The following is a 21,151-nucleotide window of genomic DNA, read 5'->3' as shown; positions in this document are numbered from 1 at the left end:
CATATCACCTTGTTCTTGTCTATTATGTAGTCTTTTCTAGTTCTGTTAGGGGTGTTTCCTTGGAAATGCTAGACATTTGAATCCCTCTGTCTCTGTACCATCTCCCCACAATCCACTCCTGTTAATCAGCTTTCTGATTTTTGGTGCCAATACAGCAGAACACAAACCTGAAGTTTCCGCATCTCCCGCTACACTCATTTATCATAACACCCTAGCCCCTACACTCAAACTTCTGAAATTGTGCAGTTTGCTTTCCTAGAGTATTTGATGCATGCCATTTTTATAATAAAATTGTTTCCCACAAAACTGCAAATCCCATTTAGTTCTCCTACCAATATTAACTTTTAAAGGAGCCCAACACAAAACCAAAACCCTGGATCTATTTGACAGTAATTTGGCAATGTTATGCATGTAAATTGCATCTAATTTTATACCAGTATTTCCTTCCAGCTAGAAGCCCCACACAGCTAATAATAAGGCAATAATATATATTGCCATGCTAAATTCAGAATTCTAATATTATGTATTTCTATAACTATCAATATGGATCTAGCCCAGGCTTCCTCAACCTCGGCCCTCCAGATGTTTTGAGACGACAATTCCCAGCATCCCTGACCACTGGTCTGGCTAGCTAGGGATCATGGGAGTTATAGGCCAAAAACATCTGGAGGGCCGAGGTTGAGGAAGCCTGATCTAGCCAATTAATCCAACAAAGGCAAAAACTCAACACAAGAAAATAATAACTTAAAAATGAGTACAAATTAGCATTCAAAAGGGGATGAATCCAGCATGAAATCAGTTTTTATTTTATTAAGTGTACTCAATGAGGAACAGAACACAAAGAAGAGAAAACTTACAGCATTCAACAGGTATTGAAGCAGCTTGAAGGGACAAGACTTTTCCATTAGGCTGTGGGATGTGAACTCGAAACACAAGCCGCACTCTTGTATTCTTCCTTCCAATATCTGTCTCCCCTTTACGAAGTTCTATGTCAGAATTGCGGAGTTTCAAAATACCTGCACAGTCAATACTATGGGAGACAGAGAGTTGAATGAAAATGTACATGTCAGGTGTTTCTTTTTATATAATTCAAGTATGCATATTTTATAGTTACTCATATTTTCCTTCTTGCTGTTTGAATGCTTGTCAGACATGAAACCAACATCCATGCACATTGTTCTTTACTAGCTTATGTTGGAATACAGTCTCAATATTCTACCCCAGTACCATTAACAAATGCAGAAACAAAGAATGCTATTTAAAATGGCAGGAGTCACCCTTAGAAGCAACCGCAGCTGTGCCACACAAAGAAACAAAACTCTCTTTTATTTTTCCATGAAATGATCATTTTGAAATGGCAAACTATGCATATAATAAAATGTGGAAGAAACTGGATACTTTTTTAAATTTGCAAAACACTAAACAGGCAAAGTATTACACCACAGGTATATGGTAGAAGTAGACAAACTATCCAACACTAAAGTCCACTCTGAAAATGTAGGAGTTGGAACAACCTTGGGTGACTATTCCTATAGTTAACATATGCCAATGAAATTCTCATGAGTAATGCTCATGAAAATTGCACATGCCAGACTACAGCTGGTGGCTAGGGTGCACTTGTTACAAGCCTCATTCAGCAACTGTTACCTTCATGTATCACATTTCTTCCATCTGAACTAATAAATCTTGAGGGTTAGATTAAGCTCAAATTCACCAAGTCAGTTCGAATACAACATTCCTATCCCTCCAAACCACATGGTGAAGGCTCATGGACTCCTTCTTTATCCCACATACTCTCTTCCTAGTTTGAGCAAACCATAGTCTACTGTTGCACCCAAACTATGACTTGTGCAAAGGAGGAAGGGAAGGAGGAAATCTGAGTGTATGAGGGGAAGGAATGCACATGCCTAACCTGCCAAAACATGGGTTTGGAGATCAAAACATTACATCTGAGCCAATATATTTTAACATTCCTATTTGGTCAGATCTTAGTATTTTGCTATTACATGGACTAGAAACATTTGTTTTGTTTGAAAAAAACTTTCAATTTTTTTAAATCACTCTGAGGTTTTTTTACAATTGAGCTGTGTATATGTTTTTTTAAAAAATAATAATTTCTGGAATCAATATGAATCATACAGAAATTGTAGAGGCATGGGGAGTGAAAGAGGGAACAAACAGCTATCCTGAATATGCTTACAGGCTAATAAAAATTACTTAAAACTTCTAATATGCAAATACAAAAAAGTAAGTGAATCGGCTATTATCTAGCCAATGTATTTATGATCCACCTTCTACATGTGTCAAGATGATTTACACCCATAAAAATCCAGATATAGTTTAAAAAACAATCCAAAATGTAACTTGAAGACACATGTCGTAGGGACAGCTACACCCAAAAAATCCTCCTTCACGTTACTGTAAAAAAGATTTCTCATTCATTTCATGTAAGATACAGTAGCAGCCGCAACAACTTTAAATTACTGCAAGAAACTGGTAATCTTTCATTTAAGAGAAACACTATATAGCAGAAAACATTTCAGTGTGTCATTTACAGGTTAGGAAAACACATCCATAATAAATCTTGTATCAATCTGGAGAATACTTTCTTTAAAATGAAGCGACTGTTGAGAAGCCATCATTAGAAGATAGCACACATTTCCTAAGAAGTTTGTAACATCACCTCCCTAAATATGGCTGGGAAACCTGGAATGTAATATGTTGATCTGCTTGAACGTATCTTTTGACGTACCTGGCTGACATACTGTTTTCAGGAAGAAGTGGAATTTCCAAGACCTTTGTGCTTGCAATAATTATCTCTTGACTAGCAGTAGCAACTGTTTTACCCGTGATTCTATGCACTTGGTAGAAGGCATGTGGCCGTAGATAACGATCATCCGCTGTCCCAATGAACATCTGTAGGTTTACTGGCTTTTCACTATAACCCAGGAGCTAATAAAAAAGAAAAAAAGATAACTTCTGAATCTTGGTTTTGTAAAAGAAATTGTTTTTGCCCAAATACTAAAAAAACAGACATTAATGCATTAGGACTGTAAGTCATACATAAATACATTTACTTACATGAGTCCAAATAATTTAAAAGGCATGATTATGGAGTCCACTGGTTTCGAATTTGTCTCAAGGTATACATTTTTGTAGCTGTACCTACTTAAAAAACTTTAAATATGAATTCTACTACCACCACTTAAAATAGTTCCCATACATTCATTGCAATCTTTGTAACTCATGAATAATAATAATAATAATAATTTATTATGTATACCCCACCCATCTGGCTGGGTTTTCCCAGCTACCCTGGGCAGCTCTCAACAGAAAATTAAAAATACAATAAAACATCAAACATTAAAAACATCCCTAAACAGGGCTGCCTTCAGATGTCTTCTAAAAGTCAGATACTTTTTTATTTCCTTGACATCTGATAGGAGGGCGTTCCACAGAGTGGGTGCCGCTACCTTAAAGGCCCTCTGCCTGGTTCCATGTAACCTCACTTCTCACAGTGAGGGAACCACCAGAAGGCCCTCAGAGCTGGACCTCAGTGAAGGAATTACAGTACTTTAAATATCACTTTACTGCTGAACAGAAATGACAGCAGCTTACTTAAACCCAACTAGTGACTTGACTTCCTGGCTCATCAAGAAATGTATCAAATACAATCAAAATTCACAATCACTCCCTACAATAACTCCCCATTGTGTTGTGGGGAACATAATAACTGTATCCCAGGAATAAGAGATGAGACATCACCTGACAAGGCTGCTAGTCTGGCTCACCTATTAAGCATTCAGAAAGCTATATCCAGGTGCCAAATGAGGGTTAAACAAGAGGGGGTGCTCTTCACCAGCTTAAATTTCACCTAGATTCTACACCAAAGTGGTGGGCGGGACAGGCAGAGAGAGATACTACTTGGCAGGAAGGTTGCCCATGTTAATTGGCCCCAATAAGGTAAATACAGCATTTTGACATTTATGAACCAGCATGGCCTTAGTACTGCCGGGTTTTCTACAAACTCCAACAGCTGTTGGGGACACGATGTTATAAACTAGGATATTTTAAGGAAGCAGCAATGTGCTGTATCAACTGTACTAATCTTAAATTAACTGCCACATAATGCAATGTGTTTGGGAAACTCAGTATAACTATTCTCCAATATTTTATTTTTAAACATTTACACTGGCTGGAAGAAGTTATAGACTTGTTCTGGAACACCAAAATAAGAATGGTTCTACATGTCTTGATCATCCTATGCTTAAAAAAGAGAAGTGTTTTACTAATCATGGCACTGGGGTCATTAGACCACAGTGGTTAAGAACCTAAACTGTCCACCAATTCTCCCCATGCAAATGTTGCCCTGCAATAATGTTGCCTTGTATTTATTGAATACATTTATATATTGTATTTCCAGCCAGGTTCCCTGGGTGGTTTGTGTAAACACAATTCAGAATAAAAACACTACAACAAGGCAATAAGCCCAGCCAAAAAAACCAAGTTAAAACCAGCAAGAAACACAGAAACAATTGAAACAATAATATGCAGCATTGTGTCATCTGCATAACCATAGACTGGCCAAGGCTTTCATATGCGTGCCAATCAAGCTGGATAGAATGGTCTCGGCAAATTTTCCCAGATCAATCTTCCTCAACATCAACTTAGGGACCATCTACATCAGCTCAGGCAGGGAAACCAATGGGAAGCAGGGTGGCTGATACACCAGCAGAATCCCTAATCAATCCCTAGACCCCAGTACAAGCCTGGCACATGACTGAACAGGATGACTTATGGAATTCCTATAGAGATCTCACAAGCCTAGACTTATGCTTGCACTGAGTACCCAAAAAGGAACAGCCCAGATAGACTAACTCCTCCCAGCTCACCAAGTCTCAGTACTGCACACCAAGTCAGCCTCCTCATCCATAATTAATCACAAATGGATGAGGAAAAAATTGTTATTGACTAACCTGGAATTTAGCACTTGTACCTGAAGGCCAGAGGGTAAGCTAGTAAGGTTACCATAAACCATCTGGGTGGAGATGAGCTCTTGACATGATGGTGCTGAAGCAAAATAAAGATGGTAAAAAGAAGCACCTCCAGGAAGAACACAGGAAGACTACAAATTCCGTTTTGGTCTTGTAATGTTTCTGCCTTATATACTACTTTTGTATCCTGCAGTGTTTGCTTCCATATTAGTGTTTCAAAACGGCCAAAATAAGCAGCTATACACTACTGTGTATCTTTGAACACTTGAATAATATTCTCTCCCACAGACACTTTGAACTTACGGAATTCCAGGTTGTGTTGATGCACAACAGATGCCCAAAATATTTCTAGTGAACTTCAGGAACTTCACAGAAAGAGCATTGACTACTGTACTTAATGAGCACTACCTCAGCAAATGAAAGGAAAACTACTCCACCATTTAAGTCCAAGACTGCTTTCACTTGAACACATGCTCTTTCAGGAATATGTTGTCTGAACTGAGATTCTACCTTTTTTTAGGCAAAACTAAAAGTAAAGTACCAGATTCCTGCCTGTTCTTTGCTTAGGGTCTTTCTTGTGAAGAATACTTATGCCCACATTCACAATATGGGAACATAACACTTTCCATGTACACTTTCAATATTTTGCTTGAAAAAAGTTTTATTTCAAGAGAATACTAAAAATCTATTTTGTTTACACAGTTGTTGCCATGTGCAGGGCTAGCTCTGAAAACCCCCAAAATACAGATATATAGATTAGGGATGTGTGATAAATCGCCGTTTCATTGAATACTAGTATTGAAATAACATTGTGCTAAGTGTTTCACGCGGGACGCGGGTGGCGCTGTGGGTAAAAGCCTCAGCACCTAGGGCTTGCTGATCGAAAGGTCGGCGGTTCGAATCCCCGCGGTGGGGTGCGCTCCCGCTGCTCGGTCCCAGAGCCTGCCAACCTAGCAGTTCGAAAGCACCCCCGGGTGCAAGTAGATAAATAGGGACCGCTTACTGGCGGGAAGGTAAACGGCATTTCCGTGTGCTGCGCTGGCTCGCCAGATGCAGCTTTGTCACGCTGGCCACGTGACCCGGAAGTGTCTCCGGACAGCGCTGGCCCCCGGCCTCTTGAGTGAGATGGGCGCACCAACCCCAGAGTCTGTCAAGACCGGCCCGTACGGGCAGGGGTACCTTTACCTTTACCTAAGTGTTTCACCAAGGCAATATACAAAAGGTGGACACTAACAGCTTCCCAGGGGGTAGCTCATCTGAACAATACTTTACTTTGCAGATTATTTGCTGGAATGGTATATCCAGCTTTGTTTGCTCTCTCCCTCCTAACGGATAAGAAAAGTCCTCACACAAACCAGCAAACACTTTCAGCTTCACCAGTATCTTTCCACTTAAAGGGTAAAGGGATCCCTAACCATTAGGTCCAGTCGCGGACAACTCTGGGGTTGCGGCGCTCATCTTGCTTTACTGGCCAAGAGAGCCGGCAGTTGTCCGCAGACAGCTTCCGGGTCATGTGGCCAGCGTGACTAAGCCGCTTCTGGCGAAACCAGAGCAGCGCACGGAAACACCGTTTACCTTCCCACCAGAGCAGTACCTATTTATCTACTTGCACTTTGAGGTGCTTTTGAACTGCTAGGTTGGCAGGAGCAGGGACCAAGCAACGGGAGCTCACCCTGTCACAGAGATTCAAACCGCCGACCTTCTGATCGGCAAGCCCTAGGCTCTGTGGTTTAACCCACAGCGCCACCCATGTATTTCCACTTAGAACTCAGCTAGTTATGTAGAACCTGCTAACAATCCAGGAGGACCCCCCCCCAGCTAGACAGTCAAGATGCAGCAGCAAACAAAGAACTAAACAAAGAACTGGAAAGCACTTCTTTCTTCTCTCACAACCCCACCAATGAAAAAAGAGAAGGAAGCTTCTCTTTGTTTTTAAATTTTCTGGTGGTGTTTAAGTTGTTGGTTCCCCCTAAATAACTTTCCTCTATGTCAAAAAGGAAGGGTATTTTATTAAAAGGAGACTATATTTTGCTTGCTTGCCCTCCCTCCCTTGGATATAAAGGAAGAGCTTGGTGAGATGAGGGCTTTGGGGGGGGGCTCTTCTGTGGGGGGGGGGGCGAATGGAGGGGAGATTTAGCTGGCTGCCTTATGCTGAAATGGGAGGTTGGGTACTATGTGAGAATGATGGGGAGGGTGTTTTTCAGTAAGCAGTGCAAGCAAATTTGTGTCTACTCACAAGCAAGCCCTACTGAATTCAATGAGGCTTGCTCCCAGGAAGGTAGAAGTTAGTTTAGTTGAACTCAGTGGGGCTTAGGCATGCAGAGATTCCACTTAGACCTCTGAGTGGGGAAGCAGATGCAACTTGGCTAGCAAATCACTTAAACTATTCTTAAGTTGGTTGAAAATATATTAAATATATTATATGGAAGTTTATTTAATATTTTTATTAAATCTACTACTTTCTTAAATTTTAAGGCCCTCCACCACCGCAGGGAGCCTCGTCAAGGCCCTCTGCTGCTGTGCAGAAACACGACACACCCTCTGCCACTGCAGCGAGGTATGGCAGGACCCTCTGCCGCCATGGGGAGGCCCAGCAAGGCCCTCCACCACCACAGATATGTACTGGGATATACAGAGATATCATATTTAGCTGGTGATATATCATGATGTTGAAAACCAGGTATCACCCAGTACAAATATAGATTAAATAAATAAATAAATAAATAAATAAATAAATAAATAAGGTTGTGCCGGAGTGGATGTTCCAACTGCATTGTGCTTCACAGTATTGTGTAGAGACTATTTTATTGTACATCTCCTTGGAGAGGAAGCTGAGGAGTTAAAAAACTATCATCCATATTGTCTCAAGATTCTTTTTCCTGGCATTAAGGTTTCTGAGAGACATTTGACCATAATTCAGTGGTAGCGCACATACTTTATACAGAGACGGTCCCAGTTATTTCCAGTTAAAAGAACCAGGTAACAAGTAAAGAACAAGACCTTTTCCTGAGACCCTAAAGAGCCATTGCCAGTCAGAGTAGACAGCCCTAGGACAGATAAATAAACTGGTCTGGTGTAAGGCAGCAACCTATGTCCCCACAATAGTTCTGTTCAATGCTGTCTTCCTTAACTATGAATCCACCCATGCAGAAGAGTTTTGCATGATTTCACCCTTTACAAGAAAGAAATGTGTGTGTCTACTTGGAATGACAGCTGCATTGTTGTCCTTCTGTAAAATCCAAAATCCTCATACAAGTTAGGCAGTGATAAATCATCCCATAAATATTAAGTTTAATTAGATTACTGACACCAATGCCAGCCTGTTGAATATGCAACCATATGTCCTTTACACAAAGATAGTAAATTAAACTGGTGGTTGAAGGGAGAGGAGATGAGCTAGAAGTGTAATATTACAAAAGGGAGCACAGTATATTTAAAATAAATTTATATTTACTACAAGCATCTGCTCCAGTTAAAACTAAACACACTCATGTGCAACACAATCATACACTTTCATTTTGTAAACATAATCATATACTCTTCACACAAGGGATCAAACAGAATGTTGTAAATAATGAAAAAGTTACAGCACACTGTCACTACTGACCTCTAAAAACCCTCCGCTAGTAACTGTATACTGTAACACACAACCCATTGCTTTATGGAGGAAACTCTGCCAAGTTGTTTGTGTGTTTCTGTATCGTTTCCATAGCAAAGGTCAGTGGATGCTAAGTTAAACTAAAGCTGAAAGGCTGAAGAGAGAAGGTCACCAAAGGATAAGCTACAATAGTTTCCCCCTGAAAAAACTAATTGTACTAGTGTGTTACAGGTGGATAACTCTGCTTTTATGTAAAGCGAGATGAATTTATGAAAATCAGTATGTATGCATTTTTAATATTTGAAAATATCTAGAACACAATGCTTTCAACCAAAGATGCATGCAGATTTTTATTACAAAGTTAAACTTTGTTTCTGTTGTGTATGTTGTGATATGTGTGCATGCGTTGTTGTTTAAACTTAAGAAAAGCAATAAAAATAAAATTTAAAAACAAGGTTAAGCTTTTGACCATATTGTTTGAATTAGTAACTGACATTTTGGAATGAAATAATGTTACCATATTAAACAGCATTAGAATTATTTTGGTTAGACCTTTAAATTTCCAGATCTGAAGTTACCATCTTACATAGGTCCTTGCAGAAAATAACCCACACAATCCAGATTGGGGGGCTACAAGCACAGAACTGGTGCAGAACAGGTACTTGTAAAAAATTTCAAAAATATAAAATGAGCATGCATACAGCAAAGAAAACTGAACAGGCAAACTTTAAAGTCATTTTAGTCAAAGTTAGTTTTTTGTATCTTCTAGTTTTGACTCCCCACCTCCTTTAGCAGATTGGCAGTTCATTCTGTATTTAACCGCCAACATACAGAACAGCCTCAAAGGTGCTGGGGGTAAGCATCTTGAGAACATACAATGGAAGGGCTGGAAAAGGCAAGCTAATATTAAACATTATGCTCCAACGTTAAACAACATTTTCATCAACATCACCTTATCAATTCTCTTGCAAACTCTCCAGCTACCAGGCCAGAGATTTCATAATTAAGTGCTAACTTCTAAACACATATAGTTGTACCAGCTTCAGGAAAATCCCAACTGCATGCACAGAGGGAAAATAAAACAGAGTGGCACAAGATCAGTTTGTGCTTAATGGAGGAAGTGCAAGACATTTTAATGTTCTCTTCATGGGGCAAGCAGCAACTGGTAGGGGATTTAAAAATGGAAAGATGACACATGGTTAGGGTTAATCTTCCCTTTCTCCACTGCACAACCCTGATTCAAACCTACTACCAATGCAGTAGTAATAGAGTGAAATAGAGGATTTTGAAATGCAATCGATATGTTCACAGATCTCTCACTTTTATAACTAGTTTGGACCTAAAAACTGATAATAAATGATGGAGCCCTTGGAGACCTCTATTTAAAAAAGAAAATATAAGAAAGAACAGCCACCAGAAACAGAGGCACAACAGACTAACATGACAGTTGTGATGAATGAGTGAAGAAAGTTCCTTTAGTAATTATGGTCAGAAATGTTCTAAATTCAATTCAAGGCTAAACTAAATTTCATCTCATTTTCAATGCATTTGTATCCCACCAATCTTCCAAGAAACTCTAGGTTATCTTCATTTATCCTCACCACCAGTCCATGAGCTTTAATAGCTGAAACAGGAACTTGTCCAAGGCCACCCAGTGAGAATCCTGACTGGTATTTCTTATTACTTTCCAATACCTTATAATTCATACCCCAATACTGCCCCCATCAAATAATGTAAGCTTTGTGGAAAGGTTCTCATATGAACTCCAAGCTCAGCACACTTTTTTCCCCTTAATTATAGAAGTGGTCCTAGTAATGTTCCTTTCACACAAGCCAATTTATTTCAAAATAAAAGTTGTAAACAACCAATTTTAATACTTACTGCTAAGATGTTATTCTATAAAAGGCTATGCATGGTGCTTAGGTTTCTAGCAATCTCACATTGCAACACTTAACTGGTTCTAATAACCATTATAAAACAAGAAAAATCCTTGTAAACTATCAGCTTATCCAAAGTTAGTTCAATAATCCCAGCTCCACATAAACTACACTTTTGGCAAGCTGCTTCAAGACTTTGTTTACAGAGGCTGTTTTTTGAAGACTGCATCTCTCTCAATCAAAAACTGTAGAAGCAACTCAGAAAGTCAACTGCACTACTGAAATAGAAGAGATGATCACTCAAATTGGACACATTAATGCACACTTGAAAGTGGACAAACAGTAGAATAGTGCTATGGATAAATCTCTTAGAACAGCAGCATTTTTATTTACTTTAAGGTAACTATATCTATAGGCTGTCCAGTTATAAAAGTTCTCTGGATAACTTAAGTTCACACAAAGGCAAGGGGAGAATGGAAGGACTGGTGTGCCCAGCACCAACTGGTGAGCAAGAAAGCACGACAGCACACTTAACTAAAACTGTACAGACTGAAGACCACTCAACTTCTTCCCTCTTCACAAGATGAGACTGAACAATGACTGTACAGATCAGCAACTGAGTTTTAGTTGTGATAAGGAATAGTAGTGTATCTCCTGCATGGGGAGCTGCCATCCCTTTACATTAGCTCCTATAGATCACATACATTTCAGTATCAGTTACTGAATCTATGTGCATGAGCACATATATGTATATAAACTTCATGAATAACACAAATGGGGGTAAAATGCCGCATGCATCCTAACTTACTTTTTCAAAGCAGTTCAATACCTACTAATTAGTGCTAAAGTCTTACATACATATGGCAAATCTAAAAAAGAAGAGATATTTGAAAGAAGCAGAGAAAGAATAATAATATATACCGTATTTTTCGCTCTATAACACGCACCTGACCATAACACGCACATCGTTTTTAGAGGAGGAAAACAAGGGAAAAAACATTCTGAATGAAACAGTGGATGTATCATTTTTGGGCTTCATGCTGTGGCCACAGATATGTGATCTGATGGTGAATTTGGGGTGACCCAATGCAAAAATCCTGAGAATTCCTGTGGATCCATGCTTTGTAACCACGTTTTTGCACCATTGCAGCCCCAGGCAACAGTGGGTGCGTGATTTTTTTGGTGCAGGCTGTAGCCATGGACATGCTATGTGATTTGATGGTGAATTTGGGGTGACCCAATGCAAAGATCCTGAGAATCCCTGTGGATCCATGCTTTGTAACCACATTTTTGCACCATTGCAGCCCCAGGCAACAGTGGGTGCGTGATTTGGGGGGGGGGCAGGCTGTAGCCATGGACATGCTATGTGAGCTGATGGTGAATTTGGGGTGACCCAATGCAAAGATCCTGAGGATCCATGTGGATCTATGCTTTGTAACCACATTTTAAGTGGGGAGCGAAGGAAAAACAAATAAGGGACATGAGAGGGGTGTGCAGAGAAGCAGCTGGCTAAGAATGCAGGAGAGGGATTTAACGGGAGGGAGGAAAGAAAGGCAAAAGTTTCCCCCCACCCAAGCCAGCTCGCTCTCTCTCCCTCCCTCCCTCCCTCCCCCTCTCTCTCTCCCTCCCCCCTCTCTCTCTCCCTCCCCCTCCCCCCTCTCTCTCACTTCCCCCCTCTCTCTCCCTCTCCCCCAGCAGCACCGGAGCACAGAGAGGAATTCCCCTCTGCTTGCCTGGAGGGGAGGGGCTTTCCCTGCTCTTTGTTCCGGTTCAGCAAACACAGCAACGAAACAGAGGAGGGTGGGCAGTAAGACCCTGAGGCAGAATGCAGGAAAGCAGCCGCTTCCTCTTTTCAGTTTTCCCTTCTCCGTGAAGTGCCGCGATTTGATTTTTGCCTGATTTTTCGGCTCCAGGGACCACACATTCGCTCTATAACACGCACAGACATTTTCCCTTCCTTTTTAGGAGAAAAAATCTGCGTGTTATAGAGGGAAAAATACGGTAATACAACTAGACTCTTCACCTGAGGAGTGTTTGCCCTCTTGATTAAAAAGAAGTAGTTTTACTTGGATAAACAGCTGCTTTTTAAAAAAAGTAAGAGCTGTATTCTAATACTGTTAAAATTTGAACTTGATCTGTGGGTTCTGTTTCATTTTCAATATTTCTATCCAGGGAAGTAAAACAAGCTTCTATTTGGGCTCCACTCATTTAATTGTTACATAAATTATACAATTTAGGAAATTTCTTCCTTCCCATCTCCCAACCTGAATTGATAATTTAAAAAATCCCAGTGCTTCTTCATATAGATGGTATTACGTTTATCTCAAAGCCCACTTGTGTTATACAGACAACTCTCAGCTTACGCTGGAGTTATGTAGCACATAAAGCCAAAATTGCATATAATCAAAACACAATGGGTACAATGGCAGGTAGGATTGCCAAAGTTATTTTCCCCAGACACCCACTCCCTTTATGCCTCATTCATTCATGCTAAGCACATAAAGTTGAATGTTGAAAAGTTGAATGTGTATAAATTGCGAGTAATCTGTACGGTATATAAAAAGGACATGTTGAGCAGGTGTTAGTCATTTCTCCTACCCAAATTCCCGAACACAGTCAAGTCACGCTTGCTTTCTGGACTGGAGTGTGGATCCTATTGCTAGGAAACTGCTCATAGGACAGGATGCCTAATTAGTTTCAATAGGAATTCTGCTGGATCAGGCCAAAGACTCACGTATCCACCATTCTGTTCTCAGTGGTCAACCAGATGCCCATGGGAAGCCCACAAGAAGGAACTAAGTGGAACAACACTCTTCTCAATGGCATATTCTGTGGAACTTGATATTCTGCATGCCCCTGCCCTACAAACAGTTTCTAACATAAAGTACCACCCTCTACTACATTTTCCATCTCATTCTTTAGGACAAACAACTATTATCACATCTATTAAAACTAGCTTTTTCTAATTGTGTGCATTTCTAGACTAAAAACACAATCCACAAAGTAAGCAAGCTAAAGTCCCAACTAACAGAGCATAAACATAGTGTATGGTTTCACTTATTATCAAACATAACTTGTAATTTTCTGAAAATTAATTTCTTGGCAATCTGATTTTCTTTTCTATCTTGAGACAGGATCTTTAAGGCAAAAAACCCCAACAACCACCCCTGAATATGAGAACTATACATGAAACCTCAGTAATGTTGCTCTTCAACACACTTCTCTCCATTACAGTGGTGCCTCGCAAGACGAAATTAATTCGTTCCGCAAGTTTTTTCTTCTTGCGAGTTTTTCGTCTTGCGAAGCACAGTTTCCCATAGGAATGCATTGAAAATCAATCAATGCGTTCCTATGGAAACCGCCTTCAGACCAGGTCCGGGGACAGTCTGTCCCCCGACCTCTTCTGAAGGCTGGGGGGGGGGACAAGGGCTTTTCTTCCCACCGCCAGCCTTCAGAAGGCTGTTCTGAAGGTTGGCGGTGGGAAGAAAAGCCCTTCTCCCCACCTCCCGCCCCGCAAGCTCCGGGGACAGGAGGGCTTTGCTGCCGACCGCCAGCATTTTAAAAGCCCCCGGGACAGCGGAGATCTTCTGAAGTCAGGCGGTGGGCGAAAGTCTTTGCTCCCCCCCGCCTGCCTTCAAAAGCCGTCCGGGATAGCGGAGAAACGCGCTCCGCTTCTCCGCTATCCCGGGAAGGCAGGTGGGGGGGAGCAAAGACTTTCGCCCCCCGCCGGCCTTCAGAAGAGGTCCAGGACCTCTTCTGAAGGCCGACGGTGGGTGAAAGTCTTTGCTCCCCACGGCCAGCATTTTAAAAGCGGTCCGGGATAGCGGGAAAGCGCAGCGCGCTTCCCTGCTATCCCGGACCGCTTTTAAAATGCTGGCCGTGGGGAGCAAAGCCTTTCGGCCCCCGCCGGCCTTCCTGGACCTCTTCTGAAGGCCGGAGGGGGGCGAAAGGCTTTGCTCCCCACTGCCAGCATTTAAAAGAGGTCCCTGGAGATTTCCCTATGGGCTTTCTTCTTGCGAAGCAAGCCCATAGGGAAATTCGTCTTGCGGAACGACTCAAAAACGGAAAACTCTTTCGTCTTGCGAGTTTTTCGTTTTGCGAGGCGTTCGTCTTGCGAGGCACCACTGTATTGGCACAGAAGCTACTACCAGAACAGAGAAAATGCACCTCATCCCTTGAAAGTAAGAGTCATTTGCCACAGATAATCAGGGATGAACAAAATTTAAAGCTTTTCCAATACTTGTACGAAGGACTGTCAGCCTTATTTTTGTAGCTCTGAGATGGAGGGACTGAAGCCCTCCAGGGCTTACTGAACTACAACTCTTGGCATTCTTGATCATCTTGGCTAGGGCTGATGGAGTCCAACAATATATGGAGGGGCAAAGGTTCTCAAGTCCGGCTGTACATAGATAATTTCATTGGGCTACCTCAGAGGGATAGAAGAGAAATAGTGTCCCAATCAGCTCTGCAGAGAAGCCACCTTCATCAGACTCCTCCCTCCATCAATTGTCACCTGAAACCAGCCATTCCACCAGTGCCATGCCTTTAGATGCAAGGCTGAGAGCAGGAACTGATCTTTGCAAGCTGCCATGTGACTCTTTTTAGGTTTGAGAGCAAGATAAAAATGCTTCAACATTTATCATTCAACACACACCTCTATTACAATCTTCATTAACATTCAAAGTTAACAGTAGTTCACGGATAAAACATTATATTAGCATCTTTTACCTTCACTACAGGATGGCCACCAGTTGATGCTTTTACTGCTCCTCTACTGCCTTCTGTTTCATAATGTGCTCTATGATGAGTTTTTGGTTGCACTTCTATTTTCAATTCACACTGTCCATATTGAGTAGGCAAAGGCCAGTCTAGGGGAGGCAACGAAGATGTGCTAAAAACAAGAAGTGAACAGATTTCATTATTTAATACATTTATACCCTGCACTTTCAACTCCTAAATAGTGCCAAGGGCAGCAAGCACTACAAATACAGTAATAAAAGCGAGCATACAAAAATCAAACAGAATAAAAATCTGTAAAATATTTCATGCAATGGTGGACCTTGTCCACCATTGGACAAGGGTAATGTGGTCAGTTATAAGGTAATTGGCACCATGAAAAGGACATAGTATGAATGAGGAGACTACCATGTGCAAAAGTGACATTTGTTGCATTTTCATAAACCTTCACTGCATGCAGAAGTCCTCACCCAATCTCCTCTGCAAAATTTAATTCAAAAAACCAACCCTTAACAGAAGCCCTGTATCCTTTGGTCAGATGTGAGAGCCATCTGGCTGTGACATCTTTCACTGCACTGATTACCAGGGTTAATTCAGTTGATCTGGCTGGCTAGGTGGGTGTCCCCTTCCTCCCTCACCATTCCACGTATGGTGAGCCCAAAGCTGTGTGCTTGGTAAAAGAGAACAACCATCCCATCCAAAATATATATTTTAGTCCAGCATATCACAGCCAGCACTTCCTCTCATATTAACCACTTCACCCACTAAGAATTATGAGAGAGGCCTACTTGGGACAGATTTCACTTCTTGAGTTGAACAGAGTGGAACAGTTTGAGCCCAACTATGTGATCATTCAAAGAAAATATCCTGATATTTAAAAATAAAACAAGTATTTTTAAAAATGTTACTACCCCAACACCAATAATAGGTTTTTCCAGGGAATGTGAATGAGGCTATCCAAGTTTGTACTATTTGTGTACAAGTTTAATTTTCGTTTTCACTCAGTTTTGTTGTTTTCCTTGTTTTCCTTTTTTGTTCTTATGCGTTATTGAAGTTTAGGTTCTTATTTAAATACATTAAAAGTTCTATTTAAAAACCCCCTGATCATTCAGTCTAAGGAATGCATATGTGGGCTTTCTATTATTACTGGTCTTTCAATAATAATAATAATAATAATAATAATAATAATAATAATAATAAATTTTATTTACCGTATTTTTCGCCCTATAGGACGCACTTTTCCCCCTCCAAAAATGAAGGGGAAATGTGTGTGCGTCCTATGGGGCGAATGCAGGCTTTCGCTGAAGCCTGGAGAGCGAGAGGCGTCGGTGCGCACCGACCCCTCTCGCTCTCCAGGCTTCAGGAAGCTATCCGCAAGCCTTGGGAGCCCGCGGGAGTGCCCACCAGGCTCGCAAGGCTTGCGGGCAGCAGCCTGCAGCGCGAAGCATGGGGCGCGCTCCGGAGCGCACCCCGGGCTTCGAGCAGATATCGGGCAGCCCCACAAGTTCGGGGGACAGCGGGGATGCGGAGCGCCGCCATCCCGCTATTCCCCGACCTGGTTTGGAGGCTGGCGTGGGGAGAAGCAAGCAAGCTTCTCCCCACCGCCAGCCCCACAAGCTCGGGGGACAGCGGGGCAAGCTGCTGCCCCACGGAGGCTAGGGAGGCTGTCCCTGAAGGCAGAAGAGGAAGACGGAGCGCTCCATCTCCCTCTTCTAGCTTGGGGATGGCTGTGCAAAGCCTCTGCAGGCTGGGGGGGGAATCAAATTTTTTTCCTTGATTTCCCCCCCCCAAAAAAAAACCTAGGTGCGTACTATAGGCCGGTGCGTCCTATGGGGCGAAAAATGCGGTATATCCCGCCCTCCCCAGCCGAAGCCGGGTTCAGGGCGGCTAACAACACTAAAGTAGTGCAACATTATAAAAAATTATAAAAATTAATTAAAATCAAAATTGATGGCAACCATAAACTAAAGTTTTGTAAAGATTGCCAAAGGAGGGAGTCAGGCTGCGCTCTGACCAAAGGCCTGGTGGAACAGCTCTGTCTTGCAGGCCCTGCAGAAAGATGTCAAGTCCTGCAGGGCCCTTGTCTCTTGTGACAGTGTTCCACCAGGTTGGAGCTGCAGCCGAAAAAGCCCTGGCTCTAGTTGAGGCCAGCCTAACCTCTCTGTGGCCTAGGACCTTCAAGATGTTTTTATTTGAAGACCGTAAGTTCCTCTGTGGGGCATACCAGGAGAGGCGGTCCCGTAGGTACGAGGGTCCTAGGCCGTATAGGGCTTTGAAGGTTAAAACCAGCACCTTAAACCTGATCCTGTACTCCACCGGGAGCCAGTGCAGCTGGCATAGCACCGGATGAATGTGATCTCACAGCGAAGACCCCGTAAGGAGTCTCGCTGCGGCATTCTACACCCGCTGGAGTTTTTGGGTCAGTCTCAAGGGCAGCCCCACGTACAGCGAGTTACAATAATCCAGTCTGGAGGTGAGTGACCGTCGCGTGGATCACAGTGGCTAGGTCAGGGCGAGACAGGTAAGGAGCCAACTGCTTAGCTTGGCGGAGATGAAAAAATGCCGCCTTTGTAATAGCTGCAATCTGCGCCTCCATGGAGAGGGAGGTATCGAAGATTACACCCAAACTCTTAACAGACGGTGCTGGCACTAATTGCAAGAGATGGGAGTTGCCCCCTCAATCCCATATCGTCCTGTCCCAGCCAGAGGACCTCTGTCTTCGAAGGATTTAACTTCAACCGGCTCCCACGTAACCATCCAGCCACAGCTTCCAAGCATCTGATCAGTGTGTCTGGGGCCAAGTCAGGATGGCCATCCATCAACAGATAGAGTTGGGTGTCATCAGCATACTGATGGCAGCCCAGCCCAAAACTCCGGACAAGCTGGGTGAGGGGGCGCATAAAGATGTTAAAAAGCATCGGGGAGAGAATCGCACCCTGAGGCACTCCACGCACCAAGGAGTGGCGCGATGACAATTCCCCCCCAAGCACCACCCTCTGTCCCCGACCAGAGAGAAACGAGCGCAGCCATTAAAGGACTTTGCCCTGGATCCCCATGTCGGCAAGGCGGTGGTCCAGGAGTTCGTGATCGACCATGTCAAAAGCTGCTGACAGATCTAGAAGAATCAGCAGCCCCGACCCGCCTCAATCCAGCTGTCTACGAAGATCATCTGTTAGGGCAACCAGAGCCGTCTCGGTCCCATGACCAGCGCGGAAGCCGGACTGGAATGGATCCAGAGCCGATGTTTCATCCAGAAACCTACCAAGCTGTTCAGCAACCGCTCTCTCAATCACCTTACCCAGGAATGGAAGATTCGAAACCGGGCGGTAATTGGATAGATCTAAGGGATCTAATGATGTTTTCTTTAAGAGCGGGCGCACCACTGCCTCCTTCAGTTCCCCTGGGAATGTCCTGGTGCCAAGGGACAAATTGATGATATCCCCCAGAGGGGCCCGCACCTCGTCTGGACACGCTCTAATCAGCCAGGACGGGCACGGGTCGAGAGGACAAGTGGTGGGCTTTCCAGCTCGGAGGAGTCTGTCCACATCGGCTGGGGATATCCGGTCAAAGTGGTCCAATACTGGACCCGAGGACAGTCGAGGGGCCTCCAGTTCCTTTATTGTATCCAAATTGGCAGGGAGGTCATGGCGGAGCAACAGGACCTTCTCCGCAAAAAAGCTCGCAAATGCCTCACAGCTGTGTGTCAAATTGTTATTTAAATTTGGCTGTCCTTCGAGGGATGTTAAAGACCGAATTATACTAAATAATTGCGCCGGGCGAGAGCTAGCGGATGCAATGGAGGCCGAGAAGTAGGACTTCTTAGCGGCCTTCACTGCCATCTCGTAGGTTTTCATAAAAACCCTATAAGATGTTCTTGAAGCTCCGTCACGGGCACCCTGCCATACTCGCTCTAGCCGTCTGAGGTCCCGCTTCATTTTCCGGAGCTCCTCGGTAAACCAGGGAGCCCGGTTTCTGCGGGGTCGCAGAGGGCGCTTAGGTGCAATCTCATTGATGGCTGCCAGGAGATGGGTATTCCAGCCCTCAACAAGCTCAGTCAATGAGTCGCCAGGGGGAGAAAGGTCCCGCAAGGCTTGACGGAATCTATCAGGGTCCATCAGCCTCTGCGGGCGAGCCCAAATCGGCTCGCCACCTAAGCAGGGTGGGGGTGGAACGTCAATCCTGGCTTTCAGAGCGTAGTGATCAGACCATGACACCTTCATTGAAGGAAACATGATCACATCTATACTGACGCCAAAGATCAAATCCAGCGTGTGGCCTGCTTGATGTGTGGGGCCCGAAACAAACTGGGAGAGCCCTAGTGTCGCCATGGAAGACACCAGGTCCAGAGCCTGTGAGGAGGGAGTGGCATCAGCATGGATGTTGAAGTCCCCCCATACCAATAGGTTAGGGAACTCCAAGGCCCAGCCGGCCACCGCCTCCAGCAGGCCTGACAGGGTGGCTGCTGGTGCGCTAGGTGGCCGGTACACCAGCCAGACAGCCAAGCTCACCTCGGAGCCCCACACTAGGCCAACACATTCAATGCCGGGGATCGATGGCGATGGTAGAGCGCTGAAAGAACAATCTTCCCGGATTAATAATGCCACCACTCCCCCCCGGCCCACAGTCCGCGACTGGTGGAGGATGGAGAAACCCAGGGGCGCCATCTCTCGTAAAGTAACAGTATCCCCTTCGCGCACCCAGGTCTCCATCACACAAGCCAGGTCGACCCCCTGCGAGATGAAGAAATCTCGCAGGGTGGCGGTTTTGTTGCCTATAGACCTGGCATTGCACAACACCAGTGACGGAGGTGAGTAATCCTTGCTCACCCTACCCTCGTCTCTCGGGATGGGGCGCAGATTGGAAGGGGTATGAGCATATCCGTATCTCGATCCCCTTCGCCTATGACATCTGCCTCCACCGCCATACCTCCCTCGCCCCTCCACAGTAGGAATCCCAAGCCTCATACTCGCCTCCATTTACAAAATATAAAAGCAAACAAACAAACAAAAAACAATTACACCAAAACAAAACCAATCCCCACCCCACTCAACAGCCATCCCACCCCAACCCAAAATAAAACAAAACAAAATAAAAATACATGGATAAAAACCACCATTTATGGAGGTACAACAAAGTAAAAAGTAAAAACACTTTTAAAACACTTTAAAATATATAAAAACATTTCAAACATTTGCTGCTGCAGCACCAATGTCCTTAAAGTTGTGGCGGTGGTGAATGTGGGCTCCGCCCCCTGGCCTGGTGAAGTGGGCTTGCAGGGGGAAGAGCCCTCCCCACAAACTCACGGCGAAGCCTGAGGCCTCCTTGGAGCCTTATATGCTGAGGTGGAGTATGGGGCCCGTCCCCAGGCCCAAGATGGAGAATGGGCTTGCAGGGGGAAGAGCCCTCCCCACAAACTCACGGCGTTTAAACAATTTTTAAATGTTATTAGCAGCCATAGAGGGATTCTTACTTATTTTTATTGTAGTATTATAAATAAAAGATTGGCTAACAAAACAAAACAGAAGTCTAAGCAGGGTCAAACAAACATAGCAGGATCAAATTTTAAAAGTTATGTACTTTAAACTGTTTTAAATACTATGTGACCATCATAAGCAGTTAAACATGCATTCAGAACCATAATTCTTATTAATCTTAATCTGAAATTCACTCTTCAATGAAGCATAATACTACAAAGCCAATAACTATGGTGTTTGAGCCTCACTCCCCACGGTAAACTTTTGCATTATTCCAAAATATTCATTAGCCAGGCTGTAAAACTCACATTTCTGAAGTCATGGAAAGACTGCTGCTTGTAATACAGTGATTGCCTAAGCTTTCCCATGGAGCATAAGCAGACACCTGCAAACCCTAGCCTACTGAATATGGCCATGACTGCCTCTTTCCCAATAGACAGATTTATTTGATAGATGTCTGGATTACTTAAG

At 43.4% G+C, this 21,151-nt stretch overlaps 1 protein-coding gene across 1 annotated transcript in view; it reads right to left on the bottom strand.

Annotated features, from left to right (window-relative positions):
- Positions 1 to 21,151, bottom strand: part of NFATC3 (nuclear factor of activated T cells 3) — a 57,850-nt gene that overhangs the window by 16,671 nt on the left and 20,028 nt on the right. Inside the window, exons 3-5 of the mRNA XM_081871566.1 lie at positions 15,198 to 15,360; positions 2,753 to 2,952; positions 858 to 1,030 (exon numbers count right to left, since the gene is read on the bottom strand). Coding sequence (XP_081727692.1) covers positions 858 to 1,030; positions 2,753 to 2,952; positions 15,198 to 15,360 — 536 coding nt within the window. The remainder of the gene's footprint in view (positions 1 to 857; positions 1,031 to 2,752; positions 2,953 to 15,197; positions 15,361 to 21,151) is intronic.

The sequence above is a fragment of the Podarcis erhardii genome (genome assembly GCF_964252035.2).
Source record: "Podarcis erhardii genome assembly, chromosome: 7".
NCBI lineage: Eukaryota > Metazoa > Chordata > Lepidosauria > Squamata > Lacertidae > Podarcis > Podarcis erhardii.
The sequence above is the reverse complement of the archived record's forward strand: the minus strand, read 5'-3'. Positions and strand labels throughout refer to the sequence as shown.